The 13,696-nt window shown below is 27.1% G+C and overlaps 1 protein-coding gene across 4 annotated transcripts in view; it reads left to right on the top strand.

Annotated features, from left to right (window-relative positions):
- The window catches only part of LOC148566436 (serine carboxypeptidase-like 13), a 30,701-nt gene that overhangs the window by 13,451 nt on the left and 3,554 nt on the right, over window positions 1-13,696 (top strand). For 3 of the 4 annotated variants that reach the window (XM_088483266.1, XM_088483269.1, XM_088483267.1), the window contains 8 exons: window positions 4,338-4,440; window positions 4,525-4,562; window positions 4,747-4,848; window positions 5,075-5,161; window positions 5,917-6,033; window positions 6,682-6,753; window positions 7,948-8,066; window positions 8,666-8,779. In XM_088483266.1, the coding sequence (XP_088339392.1) occupies window positions 4,338-4,440; window positions 4,525-4,562; window positions 4,747-4,848; window positions 5,075-5,161; window positions 5,917-6,033; window positions 6,682-6,753; window positions 7,948-8,066; window positions 8,666-8,779 (752 nt within the window). Of the gene's footprint in view, window positions 1-4,337; window positions 4,441-4,524; window positions 4,563-4,746; window positions 4,849-5,074; window positions 5,162-5,916; window positions 6,034-6,681; window positions 6,754-7,947; window positions 8,067-8,665; window positions 8,780-9,866; window positions 10,038-13,696 lie in introns of those variants that run through there. The other variant, XM_088483268.1, reaches the window with a different exon arrangement.

The following is a 13,696-nucleotide window of genomic DNA, read 5'->3' as shown; positions in this document are numbered from 1 at the left end:
AGGATTGGGAGGACGACTATTAGCAGCAGAGACCCTTTAGCCCCATTCAAGCAATAGGTGGCGATTGTAGACCGTCCCCTTCGGTCCTGCAGGAAGTCCTGGCAGGAGCAAGACTGATTCACTTTGCCAAACCTCGAGATAGTGTTTAAGAAGACGAGAATGAGTCTAATTCGGATTACATTGCCGAAACTGGGTCATTTAAAGAGAGTGATTCTTTTGAGGAATATGTGCCAGAAACTCTAATTAGTGGATGTGCTCGGTCTCTTCTTCCTCTTTTTGCCATTCAACAATTATCAGAAGTTCCAAGCTATTATTAGACTCTTAACTTGGATGCAATATAATTAGATGATTCTTTTAACCTTGGAGAAGGAGAAGATTACAACGTGGATGGCGGCATAGAATTTCGGATAGGCCATAAGTTTAGCAGTAAAGATGTTGTTCTCATGGCACTAAAAAATTACAGCATTCGAAAGAATGCTGAATACAGAATTTTGGAGTCAGATAGGCTGAAATAATACCATGGTCAATGCAAACAATTTTCTGCTGAGTATTCATGAAGTCTTATCACTTCAGCAAAATTCGAACTACTGCCCCATGTGAAATATGTGAAACCCTATTTACCCTGTTTCTAAGTCATGTCATTCTCAAACTAAAAATTTGCTTCCTATTCTCTGGTTGTTGGGAATTTTTTTGTGTAATTTGCAATCGGCTCATTATCTGTGTACAAACCAATAGTAAGCAATATCGTGGAGCATAATAGTGATCTAACTCCACGTAAGGTAGAAACTGCACGTCTCAAACTCCTATACCGCTCAACAAATGCAAAGAATAAGACATTATCAAACATAAAATCACTTAATTTTACTGTGTATCCGAACCTAATTTTTTTAATGTAAGATAGTAAAATATCTGACAGAAAATAGTGTCACACGTAGGGCTGGAAGTGAGTCAAGCCAGCTCATGAGCCAGCTTGAGCTCGACTCGTTAACAGCTCGATAAGCTAAGCTCGTGAGCTGGTGAGCCAAGCTTGAGCCTGAAATTGAGCTCATAAATTAAATGAGCCGAGCTTGAGCTTAGATAAGCTCAGCTCATTAGCTCGTGAGCTGGCTCGATATATATATATATATATATATATATATATATATATATATATATATATATATATATATATATATATCTTAATTATTTAATATTTATATTTATTTTTTATATATAATTTTAATATAAGACATAAATAAAAAATTTATAATTTATTGATAGATAAACAATATATAAAATTGATCTTTTTAAATATTTTTAAAAATATATAAGTTATAATTTATTATTATAAAATTATAGATTATGTATCTATGTTTCTCTTATTTGAGCCAGCTCGTGAGCTTTTGGTGAGCCGAGTTTGAGCTTAAGAAATAAGCTCGATTGTTAACGAGTCGGGTCGTGAGCCAAGCTCAATTTTCGTGAGCCGAGCTTGAGCTTGGTCTAGCTCGGCTCAACTCGGCTCACTTCCAGCCTAGTCACACGACATGACAAGAAAAACTAAAGCCTCTATAAGAAATTAAGAATAGCAATAATCAGTATTTCTATACTGACATATAACAATACTAGCAATAACTAATTATACATATTAACCATAATGTAATTAAATATTAAAATTATGTAAATAAATAATTTTATTAAAAAATATTTTATTTTATGAATATAATCATATTACAACATTAATATTAATTAATAATATCCTAATATAATAAATATTCTGTTAAAATAAAACTTCATGTAAATTTTAAAAATTAATTAATCATATTCTAATGTTCTCTACTAACTAATTATCTTCTAACTAGTTTCATAATTTAATTAAAATATATATATTTTATGAATATAATTATATAACAATATTTATATTAATTAGTAATATCCGAAGTATTCGGTAAAAAAAAAAAGAACTTTAATACTCTATACTAACTAATGGTCTTTTTACTAATTAAGTCCAACAATTTTAATTAATTAAACCAAAATAATCTAACAGGCCAATATTTTAATATGTCCCTTAACTACTTAGATCAAATTATTTTAACATGTCAACTAAAACTAAGTATTTTATCGATTTTTAGTAAATAGATGGTGGTTCGATTCTAATGGTCTGGGAGCGAAACCGATTCTTCTTTTGTAAGTACCAGTTTTTTATAAGTGCATTAAATGTTCTTGAATTAGATGAGTATTAAGAAAGGAAATGAGTTCAAAAAGTGCAAAAGGGTAAAAGAAGTGTAAAATAAAGGATTCGAAAAGTAAAATTGACTGAAAACAAAATGGTTTGCATTGAATTTTAAAGAAAGCGATAAAGATGCCTTTGATTAAATCGAAGGACTTTGGACACAGAAATTAAAGGTGTTGGAATGTAAATTTAAACATGAAAATTAAAGTTGTTTAAAAGATAAATTAAACATGAAAGGTAAAGTTTACTAAAAATCATAAATTGAAAGATAAAGACATGGAAGGAACCCTACAGAAATCAAACTCAAATGCAGACTCAGAAATTCGTTGAGATATGAGTGTGTTTGAGTGTATTTCTGAAAAGAAGTTCCAACCTTTATTTTCTAAAACTTACTAATATTTATAACTCACTTCCATAACCGGCCATTAATTACACGATGTTGCCTTGTATGCGAATTCCTAAGTAACCGTTTCCCCTCTTTTGCTAATGAGCGTTACCAGTAAATTCCTAACTCAGAGAAAGCCTTCGACTTCCCTACTCGTGTAACTGCTCGATTCTCCATTCGAAAGACTATCCGATTTTCATTCGAGTAATTGTTCGATTTGTTAAGGTATTGAAATTGAGTCTGTGTTAAATACTTTTCACTTAACGCTTGCACGTGCCTTTTTTCGGCCTCTACTTCCTTCCTGACCCTTCACCAGCATTTCGAATCAACTTAATTTTTCGAAAATAATTATTTCGACTAACAAATTGCCCCTTAAGATTAATGTGTTTGCCTTCGAAGTCATTTTTTGGAAGATGAAACACTTAATCTTAATCCAGTCATCAGTCACCTTAACTGATAATAATTACTATTTACCTTCTCCATTAATTCTGACTCGCCTTCTTCACAAAGTTACCTCCTTTTTTTTAAATTCTCTCTGTAATAACGGCTAAACCAAAACTCCCTTTAAATTCAACACTTCCATCTTTGTTCAACTTTCTCAAATCCCTATTCTCTTAATTTTTCTTGCATTCCTCTCTCTTATATAACTTCCAAAATATCAACTAAAATTAAATAAATTAAAATATATGTAAACTAATTAATTACTTAATATAAAAGAGATAGAATCCAACTTTAAAATCTAATTTCCAGGTTACGTGCCACATTGCATTCAACCGATTGATGTCCTGTAACTCACGTATTTTCAACAAGCCATGTATGCTTCTAGAACTAAACTAAAGGTGTAATCAAGTTTCCAAAACTTTAAAAACTTAGCAAATGATTGTTGTTCTCGGTTGCACCAAATATATATAACTTTTTATGTATATCTTGTGGGATTATGATTATCTCTTATAGTGGTCGAGCATAAATTTGTAGGATCGGGACATGAGGTTGAAGCCGATTTTCTTATTTCAGGTCGATATTTCTATAAGGATAGTGTGTACTTACAAAAAATTCTGACGCTCAAGTCAGTATAGCCTAAAAGGTATAAAGATTAGAGTTAGAAAAGATACTTTGGATGTTTTGTCATGTCCTATATTTCGAATATTTTGTCATGTCCTATGTTTTGTCATGTTTTGTCATGTCACTAATATCAAGTTTGCACTATATGAGGCTTGAACCCAAGACCTCTTGGTAAGAAGGAGGAACATATGCCACTTGAGCTAAGATTCATTGGCACGTGGATTCTCGTCTGAATATAATTCAGAGTATATTTTTTATGGACCGACGTGCTTCTAAGTGCAGCATTCTTGGGCTGTATATGACATGAGCCCAATCTAATGGGATTGGTCCATAACAATAAATAAATAAATAAATAATCCATACATTACCAACGCAAGTTGGTACAGATAGATGAGGGTCTGTGTCCCTTAACCATCTCTTCTGAGTTTGATACTCACTGGAGGATGGGAATAGAATTTGCTTGCTTGCTTGGGAGGGTCGCCCACTTTGTGTGCCTCTGCAGTACCCGAAGAATTAATCATTGGGCTTCCGGCCTAATAGATACCCTGGTGAAAAAAAAAAAAAATAATCCATACATTGTTTTTGGTTAAAAAGTAGTTGTTTTACAATTGTTTCAAACATGCTCTTAATTATGATGCATTGTAGTTTGTAGATAATGATAGGTTTCAATTTCTAATGCAGTGGTTTATTGATCATCCAAAGTTCAACTCAAATCCATTTTACGTTGGTGGTGGCTCGTATTCAGGAACTCCTATTGCTCCTCTCGTTCAAAAATTATATGATGGTAAATACGGTGAATGCTAAATTCTGAACAGCTATTTTAATTTATTAACTCGGTTTGATTCATTCAATTTTTCTGAATTCGCAGGTTACGTAGCAGGTGGTGTACCACGCATTAATATCAAAGTACAATATTCCAATAAATTCAACACATTTTTTGTATTTAATTTTACTCTTTGTCTGTCAATGTCAATGAGTAATAGCTCAAATGACATAGTCTCCCCATACTCAATTAAAAGGTTGTGGATTCGAGTTTTCTATGTTTGGTAAAAAAAAAAAATTTTGATTTTGGTCCAATAAAATTTACCAGGGATATGTGATTGCAAGCCCAGGGGTGGACCTATATGAGACCCTGAACTCGAAAGTGTTGTATGCATACCAGATGTCTCTTATACCAGAATTACTCTATCAGGTAATTTAATTTACCGAAATATTTGGTAACCAAAATATATTAATAAAAAATAATCACAATTTATCTTATTTAATATTTATAATTATTATAATAATTAATAAATATTAAATAAAATAAATTATAATTTTTTTTGTTCTTTTAATATTACTGTTAAATTCATGCTTCTTTATTTGCTGATTTTGTTGCTTCATCTCGTTTCTTTCCCTTTTTTTTTTCTTAAATACAGTCGATAAAAGAACATTGTGGTGGTAATTATGTAAATATTGATCCAGAAGACACAAAGTGTGTTTCCGATTATGAAGCTTATTCCGAGGTTAGTACGATATGTAACAACTGAGTACATTATATTTTTTCTTTAAATTTTTAAAAATTTTTTAAATTATTCGTAATATTTTATTTAATTCAATTTTGTTTTTTATATTAAGAGTGTAAAAGAAAAAATTATCCATGCAACTTGTATATTTAATCTGTATCCGATCTAAATTTTACAAATAATATCTAATTTATTAGTCTATTTTAGGACAGAATTAAGGTTAAAATAGCGGAACAATGACCCCTTCAAATTAAAAAAATTTATGTATAAAGATCATTACTTTTTATATTATCCTCTCTTATATTTTTTTTAGAATTATATTTTTATATTAGTCTCTCTTAAGAATTACTCTAACTCTATCATGATCTATTTGAAATACGGTGGAAATTCAGGTACAGTCGACTTCACGTGAAGATGGTAGTTGAGAGCCGTTAGATAAAAATTTAGTCAAATCAATCAAATTATCTAACGGCTCTCAGGCTCTCAGCTAACGGCTTCACGTGAAGTTGGTAGTTGAAAGTTGTTAGCTGAAAATTTAGTCAAATCAATCAAATTATCTAACGGCTCTCATCTACCAACTTCACATGAAATCAACTGCATCTGAATTTCCACCTTGAAATATTTCAAAAACTTTATTGATAGAAAAGTATTGTTTACCACTTTATCTATATGTAAGTTTTTGGGTCTCGCAATTAATATTAAGTCCTAGTACATAAGATATAATTAAAATAATCATGTAGCTTATGGATTTGCAGTTAGTTCGTTACATAAATCCACAACAAATTTTGGAACCTTTCTGTGAAACGACACCTGCTGTGAATCATGGAATTTTACAATCCTCACTTCAACATGGTTCAGAATTTTGGTGTAGAGTTAAGTACATTCACTTTATTTATCTTTACATATCAACTTATTTATATAGTAAAAACTCAGGTGCAGTCGACTTCACGTGAAGTTGATAGTTAAGAGCTGTTAGATAATTTGACTGATTTGATTAAATTTTCATCTAACAGCTCTCAACTATCAACTTCACGTAAAGTCGACTGTATATGAGTTTTCACCTATTTATATATATGTAGGTTAATATAATAATAAGGACTAAAGAGATAGTTATTTACTATTTAAATGCTACTTTTGGAAAGAGTATGAGATATTAATATTAATGAGCTCATGTTGATAGAAATAATAAATCCTCTAAAACAATTCCTTCATTTCAATCAAATATTCTTAAATTTATAGAACTTTATAAAAAGAACATTTTGCTCCCCTAGAATGTTTAATTAATTCAAAATTTTAAAAAGAACACTTCCATTTATTTTATTTTATTTTTTAAATGAATGCCTGATATATGTATATCTATATTCCTAAATTCATTCTCATCATCCATTTATATTGGAATACAGAAATGTCATGCGACATATATAATTCATGTAGTTTAATAAAAATACTTTTTCTTGTTGTTTTTATTAAGAGAAAATTAACATTTGACCTAACTTGATTATGCTAACTGTCTATTTTAGAGTTATGATCACATTCTTGTGAACACATGGGCAAATGATAAAAGTGTGAGGAAAGCCTTGTATATTAGAGAGGTAATAATGCTACATACTTTGAATAATTTGATAGGATAATTAGTTCGAGATATTATTGTATTTTAGTTTAATTATTTTGTTCGTTCTATAGTTTTATTAAATTTACAATTAGATTTTTATATATATTTTTTAATTAAATTTTTATATTATTTTTAATTTGTAAAAAAATATTCAATTAATTATAAATATTTTTAATTTTTAAAAAGTTATTCAATTAATTTTAATATTTTTATATTAAAAAAATTAATTATAAAATAAAAAATAATATAAAATTTTAATTAAAAAAATATATAAAAATCTAATAAAAAATTTAATAAAATTATAAAAACTAACAAAATAATTAAACTTTGTATTTTCTGTTGAGTTGCATTTGCTGAGACAGTATTATATCTCAGATTTATTATGTCTGTCTTTGTTTTTACTTAGCATAACTAAAGACGTTTGTGTTCTATCATGTCATGTATTTTATGTTTTTCCATATTTATCCATGATATATATATATATTTTATGATATATATATATATATATCCATGATATATATATATATATATATATATATATATATATATATATATGGGTATATAGATTTATTAATCTGCCTATTATTTAAACATATTTGTTCATGATAACTCAATAAAATATTTATATTTCATATATATTAATTAATTACTGTATGTAAATAAACAGATTTTGTTTTTGATATTGGAGTAACATCGGTGTTTTTTTAAAATGTGGATTGATAGGGGTGCATTCTCAAATGTGAAACCGTTTAATTAGATAAACAAAAATCGGATCATCCAATTTGTGAGAAGCACAGAAATCGAACCGTCTGATTTGTGAGATACAGAAATCGAACTGAGGAATTTGTGGAATCGGACCGAGAGATTTGTGAGAGTACAAAAATCGGACCGAGAGATTTCTATTAAAAAAAATTAAAAGATTTGAAGTATAGAAATCGAATCTTTCGATTTGTGTATCTTTCATACTTTTAAAAAATATCAAAAATTACAATATTAAAATATATCACTACTTTTATTTTCATATACAAGAAAAAAAAATCGTAAATGAAAAGTTTTTTTCTCTTACTATTGTACAGGTTATTAAAAAAGCTATCTTGATGGATGTATATAATTTTAATATAATTAATAATGAGTTGACTGAGAATTAATTCCATTAATATTGGGATGTAAATAGGGAACTAAGGGAGAGTTCTTGAGATGCAACAAGACTTTGGCATATAACATGACTCTACTCAGCGTTGCAGGATATTATCAAAATCTGACCAAGACCAACATCCAAGCTCTAGTTTACTGGTTAACTTCTTATATTATTAATCTGACTATATCACGTGTATATTAAAATTATAATATAAAATATAAAAATTATTTAAATAAAAATATTTAAAATATATTTTTAAATATTTTTAATAATTAAAATTTAATATATATAATTATTAAATTATATTATTTTTGTTAAAATTAAATTAAATAAATTGATTTGAGAATTCTTTTTTTTTCTATATTGTTATGAGAGTATTTTAATTATTTTTTATAATAAAATTATTGTAGTCATTTTCTATAAAAAAAAATATTAATTTAGATCTGTTTAATATTTAATTTATCGATTTTTCGGCCAAATCAATTTATTTAATTTAATTTTGACAAAAATAATACGATTTAATTTATTATATGTATTAAATTTTAATTAATAAAAAATATTTTAAATATTTTTATTTAAGTAACTCTCATAAAATATATATTAAATATAAATATATATTAAAAATAAATTAATATATATATATATATATATATATATATATATATATATATATATTGTTACTAATTTTAGTAACTATATTTTGTATTTTTTTTTAACGAGAAACTTTAATTTGTGTTGTTTTATATAATTGCAGTTCTGATCTTGATATGTCAATACCACACATAGCTACACAAAATTGGATAAAGTCATTAAAGCTTAGCATATATGACAAGTGGCGTGCATGGTTTGTTGATGGTCAAGTGGCCGGGTAATATATATTAAAGTTTTCTTTAACTTTTTTATATTAATTGGTAAAATATCATGCTAAATGCTGCACAGATAGGTTGAGCTCCTCATTTCTATATGAATAAGGAGGAAGAATTTAGAGTAGAGAGAAATTAATAGTATTAGAGATAAATAAAGAATAATAAGAGAAAATTAAGGAATGAAGAGTTAAGGGGGATAGATAAAAGGAAAAGATAATTCTATTAATGAAAATTTTCAAAAAGAATATATGAATTACTAATTTTATACTTTTTGAATTAAATTGGGTTGGTCTAGTAATTAATTTATTAATTTATTTAAATAAATGTCAAAATTTTAAATTTTGTCATGTGTATGAAGTAACCTATTAACCAATAATAAATTTTTAAATGGAGTTCTAATCTATAACGAATTAGTTCTTAACACCCCAAATTAAAAAATGCCGTAAAAAACTAAAAAATAAAATTTGTGTTTTTTAATTCTATCACTACTCTATTTATAATAAATTCTACTCCTATAACAACTTTTTAATTGAGTCATAGGGCCAATCTTTTTACGCCTTACATACTCATCATATATATTAGGGTAGCTGTTGAGAATAAGTGTGTTTGGATTTCATTTGCATAGAATTGATTTTACAAATTTGATTTTGATGAAAAATAAATTTGTGTTAACGTGATTTATGTTTGGCAATTTTTATGTCAAAATGGATTATAGTAAAGTAAATGTTGTTTAGATTATACTACTCAAAATCACTTTTAGATGAAAAATTACTAAAAGAGACATCAATTAAAATAATTTTTTATATTATTCTATTATTTTACTTTAGATATTTGAATAAATCTTATTAATTAATTTTATAATAAAATTAATATTTACTTACTAAATTAAAGTAACATATAAAAATTGACAAAATATATTTTAATACATAAAAATACTAATAAATATTAAATTAAAAGATAAAATACTAATGAAATACATAAAAGATAATATCTTATACAAAATTAGTACATAAGAACACTATTATTTCTACTGCATGTGATTAATAATTTGATCCCTAATCAAATCTCGAACACGGTCCATTTCTGCAGAAGAGCTAATGGTTAGAGTTTGATCTGAGCTTTCACCAACATAACTATTATCTTCTCCATCAAGAATGTTTGCATGTTCATATTGATTAAACTCGGTATCTGTTTCAGAATGTCTTCTAATAAAATTATGAATAGCCATTGTTGCACACACTATCTGCACTTGAGTTTCAATTTTGAACTTGGGCATGTGTTGCAAGATAGCAAATCTATTTTTCCACACTCTAAAAGTCCTTTCTATTGTGCATCTTAAGCTTGAGTGATAATAATTAAATACTTCATTATGATTTGTAAATCCAGAAGAACGCCTAAAATCTGCAAGATGATAGCGCTCACATTTATATGGACCAATATATTCTTTTGGTGTTGGATAACCGGCATCTACCAAATAATATTTACCTAATGAAAAAAAAAAATAGTTACATGATAACCAAGTAAATATAGTTTATTTGTAAGAAAATGATAAAAATTAACCTTGGAGGAGGATGCGAAAAATTCATGGTAGGAGTTGTAATAGCATTATCAAATATACGAGCATCATGCGCAGTGCCTTCCCATCCAGGGTAAAGCAAAAATAAAGCACATGTCCCAATCACATTCAGCAATTATATTTTGTGTTGGATATCCTTTTCTTCCAATAAATTTGGGTTGATCACTTGGGCTAACCACACATGGGATATGAGTACCATCAATTGCTCCTATAGCATTTTTAAAAAATGGCCAATATCGTTGGTCATTTTTTATTTTGCTATGAACATTCTGAAACTTAGGATCCGATGACTTAATATATTTAATAGATAATCTCAAGCAAGCAACCAATACCTCGTGAAAATGTCTACTTACTGTTTCTCCAGAATGTTGAAACCTTTCTTGTATCATCCTATTACCCACTCCATGACCAACCGTATTTAAGAACATTGCAACCATTTCCTGAACTCCCATTTGTCTTGTACATTTTAATCCTTGTTCAACTAGTTCATCACAAAATTGAAAAAAAAACATGTTTTTCCATCCGAAACATTTCATAACAACGAATGCCATGGTCACATAAAATTTCTTGCACCCATAAATAACCTGTTTGTTCACTAGTTCTACATGATTTTTTGCACAGATAATTGACTGCATATTGACCAATTAATGCAGAAATATTTTCAATTTCATCTGTTTCTTCTTCTATAATGGAAAGTAATTTTGATTTTTCATGTTGTTCCTTTTCATACTCTTCAAATAAATACTCCATGTTCATTCCAAATTAATTAACAAAAATTAAGTCCTACATAAGAATATAAATAAATTCTTATCAATACCAAGCAAAAAAATAAATTATATATAATAAGAACAATAATTAAATACCACAAATATTATATAAAATGATAAATAACTAAATAAGCAACACACAAATTTTTTTATTGTCTTATCCTAGCATAACAAAATATTCATGGACAAATTAAAATGGAGTATAATAATAACTTAACTAGTTTTGCATGAAAATCACAAAAAAAAAATATTAATTTTGCATGAATGGTAGTAGATTATATGCTGCATGTTTGAGCCAATCCAACAATCTTTGCTCATATTCTTTTAAGGATACAAACATTTCTCTAGCAGGTTTAAACATCATTAATTGACAACAACGACTATAAAAATTGGGATCACTAGTGATCATTTTCATCTTTTGAATCTCAGCCATTATTTCCCCAATAGATGCACCGGGTACTAGAAAAGTGGACACAGTAGTTGAGCGTGATTCAGATGCAGAGGCAATTCTACTTATTGCATCCGCAATTTGCTTTGAGGCAGCGACTTTAAAATTTTTCTTCTGTTTTGTTGTTTCACAAACCACATCTCTCTTTCTTTTTTCCGTACTCTTTTGACTATTATTTTCTTGAGAAGAGCTAAGATTTACGTGTTGAAATTCAGAATTAACTCCCACAGTAGCACCTATACCTTCTTCTATATCAACATGACCTTCCTCAAAGTATGGTCGATATCCATCACCATATTCTTCTATGCCACTAGGTAACATCTCAGATGAGAGAGCCCAAGCAAATTTGCCATCGGCCATAACATCTTTAAATAATATAGTTAACTCATCTTTAAAAGGAAGTCCTTTATTTCTGAATTTTCTATATAAGGGATTTTCCTACATGTGTACAACTAATCAACACAAGACTTATTACCAAAATTAAAGTTAAAATTTTTGCTTTAATAATAAGTTACTACATACCAATTGTTTTCTCTCCCACCATTCATTTGGTGCATCAACGGTATGTTTAGTATAATCCCATCCTAAACCCGTTTCTTTGTCAAAAAACTTTACCATGCTGACCATTCCTTCTTAAGATTGTCTCACTTATTTTTTAATTGAATCTTATCATATTGTTTTCCAGTTTTTTCATTAAATATATATATAAAAGAATATTTAGTCAAATATTAACTTTTTTTAAATTTCAGGTAATAACGTGAGAATGTTAATTTAATATTATTTTTATACCGTACTCTCAATAATTTTATTTTTATAAGACTTTTTTTGGCATCCAACATTCATAATTTTATTAATACTTATGAATAATTTTTTATTTAATTTATCTTTTTAATGGGATCAATTAACCTATATTATAAAAAAGTTACAATAAAATATAATATATGAGAATTATAATTATAAATTTTACATAGTCGAATAAAAAAATAAAAAATTTCAGCCGAAACAAAAATAAAGTATAATAAAATATAAAATGAGAACTCACGTAAATAAAAAACGATAAAAATTTTATAAAACCAACAATATATATATCATATGAATAAAAAAATATAATAAAAGATAAAAAAAATTATTTGAACTATATCAAATAAAAAAATAAAATAAACTTCGTATAAGATATAAACACAGTGCATAAAAGAGAAAAAAATAGAATTTATATGAACAAGAAATAATAAGAATACCATAAAAAAAAGTAATAACATACCTGGGGATTAGAACACTGAAAAAAACAATATAAAAAAAAGTCAATGATAAAAATAAGTAAAAAATAAGAAAGAACAAAGTCAAATAAAAATAAAAAAGACACTTTACATATTAAACATAAAGAACAGTAAATAATAAAAAAAATTCATATGAACTAAAAAACAATAAGAAATAAAAATATAAAAGGGAGTACTATACATTTTATAATATTAAACAAAAAATATTTTATAATTTATTTTAGTGTCGTTAGTACTCTTTAATTTAGTATCATTTATATAAACAAAAAATAATAAAAGTATTATAAAAATTAATAAAAATAAAAATTTATATCAACAATAGTTATCATATAAATAAAAAAATACAATAAAAATATAACAATAAAAAATTAAAAAAATAACATCAGAATACTAAAAAAAGATATGAAAAATATTTATCATATAAATAAAAAATATAATAAAAAATATAAAAACCAAAATATGAAAGAAAGAATTAAAAATAATAAAAAAATTAAAATATTTACTTTGGCAGTGATAAAAATAAATCTGAAAAAAAAAAAATCTATAAGGAAGAACATAAGAGAAGAACATACAGAGAACTAATGGTGAAATGATGTGGTTATGTGCATCCTTTTTATAGAAGAAATGAAGGGTACAGTTGGTAGATATGGAATAAATTTTTTACCTAATTCCTTCAACGGTAATTAATTTTCCCAACGTGAACGCAGAAGTTTGAATTTGTAGCTTCACGTAAACGTACGTTCAGAGGTGAAAGCACTTTTGGGTTAGGAGTTTCAAAAAGTTGCCAAACATGATAATGGAATGTTCAAGACGCTCAAACGGACTTTTCTATTTCTCAACGTGATCCCCAA

Source organism: Arachis ipaensis, chromosome B4 (assembly GCF_059453495.1).
Source record: "Arachis ipaensis isolate K30076 ecotype BB chromosome B4, ASM5945349v1, whole genome shotgun sequence".
Lineage (NCBI taxonomy): Eukaryota > Viridiplantae > Streptophyta > Magnoliopsida > Fabales > Fabaceae > Arachis > Arachis ipaensis.
The sequence above is the reverse complement of the archived record's forward strand: the minus strand, read 5'-3'. Positions and strand labels throughout refer to the sequence as shown.